The 12,456-nt window shown below is 41.5% G+C and overlaps 1 protein-coding gene across 1 annotated transcript; it reads left to right on the forward strand.

The window, feature by feature from the left end:
• The first annotated feature begins 1,150 nt into the window (after positions 1-1,150).
• On the forward strand, positions 1,151-8,656 carry GPRC5D (G protein-coupled receptor, class C, group 5, member D). The gene is made up of 3 exons (XM_014540142.1): positions 1,151-2,064; positions 6,611-6,667; positions 8,628-8,656. Exons 1-3 carry the CDS (start codon positions 1,170-1,172, stop codon positions 8,654-8,656), a joined length of 981 nt encoding a protein of 326 aa, XP_014395628.1. The 5' UTR covers positions 1,151-1,169.
• Positions 8,657-12,456: the final 3,800 nt, after the last annotated feature.

The raw sequence follows: 12,456 nt of genomic DNA on the forward strand, positions 1-12,456 counted from the left end.
TGAAGGGTCCTCATATAAGACCAACTGAAGGCCTCTCTCAGCTTCCAGAACACATTGGTGTATATGGGGAGCAAGCAGTCATTCCTAAGTTCACTCCCCCTTCAGGACCTCCCTAAGGCCAAGGTGCCTGGAGTGAGCAGTGGAGTGGAAAATAATTGTTATCACCAAAGAAGTCTCTGTAGAAAAGTTGCTGTGAAACTGGAATAGGTGTGTCTTTCTGACCTTCCGGGTTTTTTTATAGGCACTGCAGGAATCTGAGTGAGGGCCTCAGTCCTTCCGCCCATTTGGGGAGAGAATAAAGAAGCTGAGGTTGTCTCCTTCTTACTCATTGGCAGTTACAACCTCGCAGTCACCACAGCCTCAGCTTCCAGGGTGGACACAGAGAAGGTAAGTCGGAATGAAGGGACCATGCCCTCAGCTGTAAACCTGGGTCACTCCAGCCATCTGGCTTGGGAATAACTGAAGAGAAGGAGAGCTAGGAGTATTCGATTGCAAGGTACTTTTTTCCAAATGAATATGTGGAATTTTTTTCCTAGACAACCTCTGTTAAGACATAGATTTTGGTGCTAAACTATCCAAAAAGTTATTTAAAGGCAGGGACCATGTTGTATTTGTTCATTCTTTGATGAACAAATAATAAATATTGAACAATAACATGATGCATTGAATTGACTTGAATTTAAAGAAGGGACAGTCATTAATATTACTAGGAAAAATCACCTGTCTGTCTCCCTCAAGCAGTGCATCAGTGTCTTGAGTGATCCAATGATCCATTAATGTCAACAGCCCTTGTCCTGGAGCCTGGTTTAACTGGAATCCTATAGATCATGCATACCTTGTCAAACACACCAATTTATGAAAAAGATTCTGCATTAACTTCAAAAAGCCTTGTAACAGAGAAACTGTAACATAGAAATGGATGAATTATCTGGAAAGACTATTCTGTTCTTCCCAGCAGGAGAGAGCTAGGATAGTTTTGAGGGCTTGATAGTTTGGGGCTATTTCATTTAGTATGTGCAGATGTCTTTATTTTAGACTGAGAGACATTATAGTGACATGCATATACCTAACATGCATTCTTGTGGGTAGATGTAAAGTCGTAAGTTTGTCTCATCTTTTGTCTGCAGGAAAACAGAAGTCCATTCTCGTGAGGTCCACTTACAGTCACCATGTATGAGGACTACAGCCAGTCCACTGGGGACTATTATTTCCTCTGTGACACAGAGGGGCCATGGGGCATTGTGCTGGAGTGCCTGGCAATAATTGGCATAGTGGTTACAATTATTCTGCTCTTGGCATTTCTCTTCCTCATGCGAAAGGTTCAAGACTGTTGCCGGTGGAATGTCCTCCCCACCCAGGTCCTCTTCCTCCTGGGTGTGCTGGGGCTCTTTAGCCTTGCTTTTGCCTTCATCTTCCAGTTCAATCAGCAGACTGCCCCTGTACGCTACTTTTTCTTTGGGGTTCTCTTTGCTCTCTGTTTCTCATGCCTCTTGGCTCATGCCTCCAACCTGGTGAAGCTAGTCCGCGGTGGGGTCTCCTTCTCTTGGACGACAATTTTGTGCATTGCTATTGGTTGTAGCCTGTTGCAGACAATCATTGCCATTGAGTATGTGACTCTCATAACGACCAGATGTATGATGTTTGTACAAATGGCACCCTGTCAGCTCAATGTGGACTTTGTGGTACTCCTGGTCTATGTCCTTCTCCTGATGGCCATCACCTTCTTCGTCTCCAAAGCCACCTTTTGTGGCCCGTGTGAGAACTGGAAGCAGCATGGAAAGTTCATCTTTGCCACTATGCTCATCTCCATCATTATCTGGGTGGTGTGGATCTCCATGCTCCTGAGAGGCAACCCACAGCTCCAGCGGCAGCCCCAGTGGGATGACCCTGTCGTCTGCATTGCCCTGGTCACCAATGCATGGGTGTTCCTGCTGCTGTACATCATACCTGAGCTCTGCATTCTCTACAAATCCTGTAAACAGGATTGCTCTGTACAGGGCAACGCCTGCTCAGCCCCCGTCTACCAATGCAGCTTCAGAGCGGAGAACCAGGAACTCTCAAGAGGTACTTTCCTGGGGGTATTCAGAGAGCAGGGAGGTTCTTCTGTAGGAGAAACAGGAGAGACATAGGACAAGAGGATAGCCAAGAGGGAACAAAAAGGGAGTGGTCAGAATTTAGTGGATGGCTAAATAGTTCAAGCATGGAAATGAAGACCCCCGAATCAAGGTTAAACTGTTATGAAAAATGAGTTCTTCCAAAATACAGAGCGACCAATAGAATGAGACCAAGACAGAAATGAATCAAAGGCCCTAAGTAAAGAGGGTGTGGCTCTAGTGCTCATGCTGGGTAAAGAGAGGCACCCACTATAAAATGAGCTAATCAGCCCCAAATTAGGCTTGCACCACGCAACTGCATGACATATAATGCTAAATCCAGATGTTGTGGCTGTCAAGTACAAAAGTCAATCCTGGCAACAGTGATTGACATTTTAAAAGTTAAGTCTCAAAGTTAATTTGCCCAAACATCATAATAAACTGATTTGCAGGACTCAGCACCTCGTTAAAGTCACAAAGCCCAATAACTCCGGATCTCTGTTTTTCAAAGTGTTCGCTGCTTAAAACCCTTCAGGGTTTACAAAAAGGGACAGGAAGAGGCATTAAATCAGAATCCTGAGTAAAGGCACAGATGTACAATCATTAATAGAAATAAAGCAATGTGCTTATGTGACATTTTCATGATAATTTCTAGGTCACATTTTGATCCTTATGTAAGAGCAAGCCACCTGACTATCCTTTATTAAAGAATAAAATATATTATCCATGCCAATAAGGAGGCTTGGACACCAACAACCTGGGGAAAATGGTGGCTAATTTCAGTCATCTAGAAATATGTCAAAACTCTTTATTTCCTTTCTAAAACATCTGGCATATCATTCATAACCAAATGTCATAGTTGTACATCAATTCCTGTGTCTTAATAGGCATCTGATTTCTCACAATTTATTTCTAATGTGCAAAGATGATGCTATTTAATAGACTGCAAAGCACATATAATGTTCACTAGGCTCAAAAAATTAATAGAAGCTTTCCTTTCAAGTGCATACACTTTTTAAAGCTGTAATCTATGGCTAATTACACATTCCCATTAAATCCTTCTCAGATAGATGCATCCATTAATTCTTTTCAGTTCAGATGACCGAGAGTCAGACCCTGACAGTATATATCCTTCCGATAGCAGTTTTTCATTGCTTGCTGATGCTGTGTAATCAGCTCGCTGAGGTTTGTGGCAGACTTGCCGAGTCCATCTTTCTTGAAACTACTTCTCATAGTTCTCACCAGAAGATAGGATAAAACTTCCTGTGTTTGTTTTATTGTTGTTTCATGTTTCCAGGAAACAAAAGTCAGAGAGAGGAGGAGAGAGAGAAAGAGAAGTCTTAGTTTCATAAACCCCAAACCCACTGGAATTGGTAATGATCAATATTCCATACCTCAAAAATATTGGGCCAGTGTTTAAAGTTGTTGAAGGAGTGTCCTGGTGGAAGATCAAGAGCTTGCAAACGCACAGTGTTTCCTGGGACTAGCCCTGTTCCTCGAGCATGGTTAGAAAGTCCATTTCTGAGCAGAAAATAGCCTGCCGGTGATAGTCAGTGTCAGCGTAGTTTGATACTTTGTTGGGGGCAGTGGGGTGAGGGGGACAGTTGTGTAGTAAAGAACACATAGATCGTGCTCCAAAATCGGGCAGAATAACCAGAAACTTAAGTTTTAGAGAATGGAATCAGAATTTAGGTCACCTGGAAAAAGTACAAATATCAAATATTAGAAGAATGATTACAATTCAATAAAAAGTACAGGATTACACCTAGCTAGGAAAAACATACAAAGAGACACAAAATAGATAAGAACCAGGCAAGTATAGTATAATAAGTACAGTATAATAACAATTACTTGAAAAATCCTAAGTGTGTCATAGGTCACGAGCTGACAGTGGGACAGCAGCTTAGCACTCTTTGTTTTTGTTTGCTCAGGAAACAATCACCGTTCTATATAAACAGACATGTGGTCAGCAAGAACAATCAGGCCATTGTACTCAACATGGGTCAGTCTCTAACAAGAACACCCCTTCCAGTCCTGGGATCCACTAATGAGAAGTGTGGGGAACTTGGAGAGGTTTCGGTGGGAAACCACAATGATGATTAAAGGGCTAGAACGTCAGACCTCTTCGGAAAGACTAAGACAATGAAACTGAGATGGCCGTTCTGGATGTGCCATTCTCGTAGACTGTTTAAATTACCTCTCTCTCAGTTCTGTACTAAAACATGACATCTTGTTTGAGTCTGTGAAGTATGCGTTTGTTATGTGACTCTTCTGATTAATACTGTTCGTAGCTGTGACTCCAGCCACATAATTATTTGATTTACCACTGGGTTGTGGGACCAGAATTATTCAACTGCAAGAAGAATAAGCCAAGAGGGAATTAGCAGGGAATTTCACACAAGTATACAAACCTCTCTCCAAGAGGCTGTTGTCCTGTTATTTTCTGTCTCCAACTGAAGACAATGGGTAGAAATGGACTCAAACCAAAGCATAAGGGATTTAGATGAAATAGGAGAATAAGGGTTGGTAAACACTGAAACAGATCAGCAAAGGGGATTAAGGACCCCATTTCCCTGGAAGGTTTTCGAAGAAGATTAGGCTTTATCTCTCTGAAGTGGCTTACGGACTTAACTCCAAGATATAAAAACATCTGGATGAAGAATGACAATGCAGTCATGTTGCCACAGGACACTAAACAATTGGGTATAAATATTCTATGCCCTGTTACAAATGTGTTCCTAAAAAGCAGTATATTGATTGATCTTTTTAAATTAGTTGTTCTTTTAACTGAGAATTTTAAATGTGATAGAATTTGCAGAGACCTTAAGTATAGTAGAATATCAGCTATGAATCTTTTTTCAGGATGGGAAAGCTCCTTTCATAATTATTGCCTACTTTGCCTGTTTTAGACTAATTAGAATATTGTTGTATCAGGTTTGGTAAAAGCAAGACCCATGAATATTTGAAAGTATCACATTATTATGGGCATTTTTCTGTCCAGTGTTTGAATGTGTACAAACAAACCTCATATTATTTCATTTGAAGGTTTTAAGACAAAAATAATAAGTCCATGTAATATAAAAATGGGTCAATGACTATAAAATAATATGAACCAAGAGAAAAATGTTTTTGTAAACAGGCCCTTTGGGTTGTTTTCCTTATAGCAACTCCTCACTTTTGCTGAACATAGTTCTTTTTGAGAATTCTCAACAATTTTTTCTTCAAGGCACCCACCTTACTATGAGAAACCCAATTTGAATGGTCCCAGGGGGTATGACTTTCATTTGTTCTTTCATGGGAACAAATTGCAAACCCGCTCTTTTGTCACCCTCAAGAGAGAGAACTGGCATAAAGTCGGGAGGAAGACAGTGAGCTGGAGAATTGGGCTTCTCTAATTTATGATCTGGTCTGATAAGAATGTTGGATGAACATTGGTTACCAAGGGGTTGAATTTGAAGGAGTCTTGTTATGCCACAAGGAACAAAGTTAAACCAAAAATTCAGTTCATTCTCCTGTGAAGGAAAAAAGAGCCTTTCATATATCACCGGATCCAACCCCTCTAAAAAATGCCAGTAGGAGGATGCCAGAGCATCATTTATAACTATGCCACCAGCACTACCACCAATAATAAAACACAAAGGATAGCACTGTGGTGGATTTTATATATCATACCCTATTCCAAGGGCTTTATGTCTATTAGTTGATTTAATCTCCAAAACAAACCAATGAAATAGATTTACTGTTTTGATCACCATGATCCCTCTTTTACTTCCATCAGGAAACAAAGGCAACCATCAGTTAAGGAATTGGGCCCTGGGTCACACAGCTATCCAATGAGAGAGCAGAGTCAACTCTATAGCCACCAAGTGTGAATACTAGTGGCCTAGCTATGTCTGTAAGCATCAAACAACAAACGTGTATCGAGCCAGAGCCTAGCCTTAGAGACAAACACAGCTACTTTCTTCATAAAGCTACAGTCCTGTTGAGGAGACAGACATTCAACAAATAACTACATGTGTGATATTCTACAACAATATAAAATTGTCTTTAATGATGTTTTATATCATGTCCAGTTTTTTTACATCGAATCAAAATGTGTAGTGTCAAGCCTCAAGAGACTTTAGAGATGACTTGGTTGAGGTTTTTTATTTTGCTGTTGAAGACAGTGAGATGCCCTGGTCTTGCGGTGATACTAGAGAGCAAAGGCTCGGACCCAGTGCCCGTGTTTTTTCTCTAGAAAGCAATGAGGAATCTTCAGCCCCTTTCATTACTAACCACAGATGAGCTTCTCCTGAACACAAAAGGCTCTCCATAGACAATCTTCCTCAGAAGCTTTAAAAAATACTCTTTTTTAAATTACAGATTTTTTGTTGTTGTTCGAACAGCCTCAATGGAGAATTCCTTTTTAAAGGGCAAAGAGCCTCTTTGCAAATCATGAAATCTTCTCCTAGTCCTCGTGTGCTGTTTCCCAGTGAAGCCCTGACACTAACCTAGCCCTTCCCTCCTTTGGCTTTCAGCCCGAGACAGTGATGGAGCTGAGGAGGATGTAGCATTAACTTCATATTCAGCTACAGGTAAATGTGCTCATCTACATTCACCAGAGAGGCCCAGAGCAAGCACTCCCACCTTAGGAGAGCAGTCAGGCTATGTCTCCCATGGCTTCTACTGACCTGAGAGAGGAGTGGCAGGGCAGGGTCATCCTTACAGGCATGTGGAGCTTGAGCCTTCTAGATTAAACCATACAGAGTGGCACAATAAAGGCAAGTCAGGCCTTTTGCCTCTGCTCAAGCCCCTCCCAATCCCCATCGCCACTGCCATCAGCCATATATTCTGGTGCAGTGAGTGTCCCTGGAAAGAAAAGGTAGCTTGAGGGTTTGTTTGAGGTTGCAGAGAAGCGTGCTCACTGCTGTTTGCCCTAGGCACAAGAGCGGGGGATTGTAAGTATGTTTTTAGTATCAGCTGTCGAAATGATCCCCTGAGCCCCACTGGCTGCCTGTCTGAGTCACTGTCCAGCTCCAGCTGCCCAGGCTGCCCCAAGAGCTGGGCTAGGTCTTGACATCATCATCTGCATGTCCAGATGGATGTACCAATTTTAATCCTTCTGGGCAAAAGCAGAGGGAACACTGCTAAGTAGAATTGGAGGAAACTTGTTTTTGTGCTGGGATGGCCTGAAGTCACACAATCCAGACACAATTCTTATACTATGGGGATCAGAAGTAACTAAAATGCAAGAGTGAAAGTCACAAACTGTACTAGGCAACTCTAGGCTAATCCCTCTGGTCTGTTATCTGAGACTCAGCCTTTTCCTAGAATGACGCACAGTCCAGGACATAGCTGTATAATTTGCTATAATTAACCCTCTGGGGGGCCTTTACACGATGGGAAAATCTTTAGTATCCCCTGTGAGAATTTCTTGGGTTACTTTTAACTTCCGGTGATCAGCTATTCAAGAATCTTGCAGAGATTCTTGTTAATGACTAAGAGTAAAGAAGTTCTGATATGGGTAGACTCAATGTTTTTTTCCTTTTTTATTAAGAAAGCATTCAATGATGGTGAAATAATAATATTTTAAGCATAGTTCTAGAGAGTATCATTCCCTATGTTGGCTCAGAAAGTTTATGACGGCATTTCTTCCTTTCTAGACTGTTGATCTCACACAAGAGTATGTCATCCCACGGCTAAACTCTGATGCAGAATTATAAAGTCCCCAGGAATCATGAGTAGTGAAAACCCAGAAGACCATCCTAATGTAGCCCTGGTGGGCCTCTGGGGAGCCCACAGAATCACACTGCCAACAAATATCGCCTCATCCTTCCTGCTCTGCTTCCTGGTCCTCTCCATCCATCTGAACCCTTCATCAGAAGACTGCCTGTTCAAGCATAATTACAGTCTTGCTGGCCACCCTACCTGACTATGTGTCTCTTTCTTCATTTTGTAACTGAAAGCTTCCCTTCCTTAGCAATGCTAGAACAAATTGGTTCCTCCTACCAATGGGACTGAAAGACCCTGGTCTGAAGAAATTAGGGTCACGCTAATATGACAAAGTCTAGAGGTCAGTAGCAACTCACTTTTGGAATACTCTTCTAGTCATTTTTGTTTATTTGTGTGTTTGTTTGTTTTGTTAATCCTCACCCCAAGGATATTTTTCCATTGATTTTTAGAGAGAGTGGAAGGGAGGGAAGAGGGGAAGAGAGATAGAAAAAGAGAAGAGAGAAATATCGATGTGAGAGAAACACATGGATTGGTTGCCTCCCACAGGCACCTGCCCAGGGTCAGGGATCGAACCTGCAACCCAGGTAAGTACGTGCCTTGGACAGGGAATCAAACCCAAGAACCTTCGGTGTACAGGCCAATGCTCTAACCAGCCAGGGCTAGTCACTTTTTATAAAGGGCCCTTACATATCAGTGACCCAGCATTTGTGATAAAAGTCATAGCAGAATCCTCAGGATCCCACAGTTGGGTATTTTAAATAACGCGGACATTTCATAGACTTGGAGGCTGGCAGGCTCTCTCCCATGATGTCTTCATCCCAGACAGCGAGTATGATGGCATATGCGGCTGAGGTCAGTGACCTGCTTTGATGAACCAATAACAGCAAAGAAAGAGCCACCCAGTTGATGCTCATAAAGGATTTTAGGTGCTGCACATAAAAAGCAGGGTCTGCCTGTCTTGAAGTTTCTAATGAACCGATGCCTCTCCACTAATAACTCTGCCTTCATTCCTCATGCAGCCCCACGTCCTTCCCCATGGATTCATCTGTCCTTAGTACCCACTTGTAATATGTAGCAGGTAGACCAGGACAGAGTCAGAGGTGTGCTGCCAGAAGGGTTCTAAGGATCTAATTCAGTCAAGCGACCTTGCAGATGAGGAAGCAGAACCCTAGAGAGATGGAATGACTTGCCCAAAATCACACAGTAGTTAGTGATTTTCCAACACATAGACAACTCTTTTGTCCCACTCCAGGAGGCTGTCCATGCCTACATTTCTGTATTTACAAGTAAGGTGTGCTCCTCCCCTGAAAAGCAAATGGGATATTTCAGACCAGTGAGTGTTGAGCGCTGCTGTGTGAAATATCTTTGAAAGATAGCTAAGACTCCATACATGGGTGCGGGGGGGGGGGGGGGGAAAAAAAACCAATGTACAGCATGGACTTCTTCAATGTCAGCAGTATCTCCTGAGCATGTGCAAGGTACCCGGAACCATTCTCAGGCTCAGTCCTGGGCAAACAGCACTGCTTTGGTAGATTTACGTTATTTGTGGGAGAGATAACACAATGCAAATATTTTTTTTATTTTTATTGATTTTTAGAGAGAGGGAAAGGCAGAAGGAAAAAGAGAACAAAACGTCGATTGGCTGCCTCCTGCCCATTCCGTACTGGGATTGAGCCCACAACCCGGGCATGTGCCTTGACAGGGAATGGAACCGACAACCTTTCGGTGCATGGGATGCCCAACCAACTGAGCTACACCAGCCAAGGCAACAGCTCTCTCCTTTTAGAGATGAGGAAAGGGACTTGCCCAGGATAACATGGCTTGTTAGTGACAGAACCATCTAGAATCCAGGTCCCCAGCTTCTGTTCAAATGCTCACCTTCTACACAATGTTCCATTTTCATATATTTTTCTGCTACCCTCAAATTAACTGCTCCTTTTTTAAATCTGTGCCCTGAGCAATGTTCTCAGCACAAACCAGTACCTAGGTTACGTCACCAGAGTTTTACCTTCTGCTTTTACTGGTAATAAGAAAAGAAACCCACCAAACATTAAGCCTCGGACCTATTGATTAGGTGGCATACTACTTAACAAACCACATAAAGACCCTAATTTGAGAGGGAACAGCAATCCATGCAATCTCCCATCTCTGGAAGAAAACCATCATCACCGAGTCTCCTCGTTTCTAACCCCCAAATGATAGCAATGACACCTTTGACATAATTTTGTTTATTTTGTTTATTTTACAGGCAGGAAATGTTTCTGTTGAGTCAGCTCACAAATTTTAATGAACACATTGAAGCCATATATGATAGCTCATACTGTTTCCCAAAACATTTGTCCTAAAATTAGTAGAGGTAAAATTAACGTCTTTGTACCAAATTGCCTCTGAAGTGTATATAGCACAATTTAACCAAATGTTGGACTATGTATTAGTTAGATTTGGGGGGCTGTATGTTCCAAGTATTTCATTCAGGCTGTTTCAGGAATGAAGTTGTACTGTAAGGTTACACATGGCAGCAGGGAGACAAAACCCTCTTTGGGAACCCAGTATAGTCACTCATCTGGCTTCATCTAGAATCTAGATGGACTACTGTCAGGCATTGGGAGGAGCTTGTTGTCCCCTGCCCTGGTCCCACAACCCCTCCTTAGCCACTATCAGCTGACTGACTTTCTCCCTATATGTCATAATTCAGACTCCTAAGAGGGGGTCTGATTGGTCCAGCTATTCATCACTGTCTCTGATTGGTAGCTCTTTTGCGTTGTTCCTCTTCTTAATTTACAATCAGCCTGTGGATTGGATGCCCTTGGGTCCAGTACCCACCATTGGTCCATTCAGCTGGGTTGGTCATGTGGTACAGACTTGGTCACATATGTCTGCTCCCTAGTGAGAAGTGTTCTCTGGGCAACAGGGGAAGGCATAACATGCATCATGACTGACCAACTCAGGAGAGATTAATCCAGGAAAATAAAATTTTATTAAGTTATAGAATATTTTAATGAAAATACAATTTTATTCCTTTTGAGTTTATGAAGCAATTCACATAAAGCTAAAAACCCCAATAGTCTTCTAAGTTGAAATTCATGAGGAACCATTTAAAAGAATAAATAAAACTATGATTAGCCTATTGTACTCAATTACTCAATTCAATAAGTATTACTTGATGATCTAAACTCATTTACTTATATGTAATGGGTTACATAATTTGAAAGGCACTTATTCTCTTAAGTATTTTAAATAGTCCTTTCCTAATTTTATTTATTTATCCAAAAGAAAGGGTATCAAATGAAAAACTTCACTATAAAATACCTTCCTGATGTAAATGGCTAGTTAGCTCAGTTAGAGCACAGAGCTAACAAAATATCTGCCCGGGTAGGTATTATTTCATATATCCTTCATCTTGAAGCTTTTTTTCCTAATTCAAAGAGCATCAAAGGTTTATGTCCCTCCACATTAAATCTCATAATCGCCCCATAAACTTAAAGGGTCTCTACTTATCATCCCTTATTTCAAGCTGTGGTGTGGTTAGGCTAACTTTCCCTCACTCTCTCTACCCATTATTCCTTCATTCTTCTTTTACATCAATGCTCCCTTTTCCTAGGATTATATCTTCTTCGTATTGGTCAGATTTGTGCCTTTTTATCCTACTTTTCATCCTCCCACAATCAGTTCTAAACCTACTTTTTCTCAGAAACTTCCTCTGGAGACATGGGGACACAGAGTTGTCACACACCAAGACCAACTTAACTTATGGCACAATGAGGTTCCCTTTTTTCTCTTCACACTTAGATAGTAAACAAGATACTTCTGTAGCACCTTTCTCAGAATAAGCCTAATCATCTATTTTAAAAGCACACAATGAGAAATAAACCAGAAAATCTATGTTGTTTCCTTGGTAGAAAAGCCTCTGTATTTTGCACTTGAGGGAGATGCTTCTCAATTAACATTAAATGGGAGTGATCATGAAGACTTTGACTTTGAGAAGTAATACTTGACATCTGAGTAAAGAAAGACTTTTCTTGGAATTGTTAAAAATGTCTTAATGGCTCAGGCCAGTTTGAAGCTACTGGTCTCTTCTGAGAGATCATGTTTGCTGCTCTTCAAAGATAGATTAGTTAGAATTAAGTTTGCATTTTAACATATAGCAGAACTCGCTTATTTAAAGAACTTCAAAGTGGCTACCTCAGGAGACACAGAGATGCACCATTGCTTAAACTCTGATTAGAATGCCTTTCCTGGACTGCCTTCAAGGATGTCTCAAGGAAATCAGTGGGACTGGATTACTATGAGGGTTAAACTGTCCGATTGAAGAAGTGAGTTGAATGATGAATTTCTAATATTGATCTTATCAAAATACTCTCCCATGTTTTAAATCAAATAGAAAAAAGTTAGTATAAACTCTCAAGCCTGGCTGGGTAGCTCAGTTGGTTGGAGCATGGTCCCAAAGCCAGGGTTGTGGATTTGATCCCCGACTGGGGCACATGCAAGAATCAACCCATGAATGCATAGATAAGGGGAACAACAAATCAACATTTGTCTCTCTCATATTCTCTCCCTTTTTCTCTCTAAAATCAATGACTAAGAAAATTAAAAGTAAAATAAACTCTTGAAAAATCTCGAGCGCCTCATTGCCTAATCTGTTTGCAGCCTT

This window comes from Myotis brandtii, unplaced genomic scaffold, assembly GCF_000412655.1.
Source record: "Myotis brandtii unplaced genomic scaffold, ASM41265v1 scaffold237, whole genome shotgun sequence".
Classification (NCBI taxonomy): domain Eukaryota; kingdom Metazoa; phylum Chordata; class Mammalia; order Chiroptera; family Vespertilionidae; genus Myotis; species Myotis brandtii.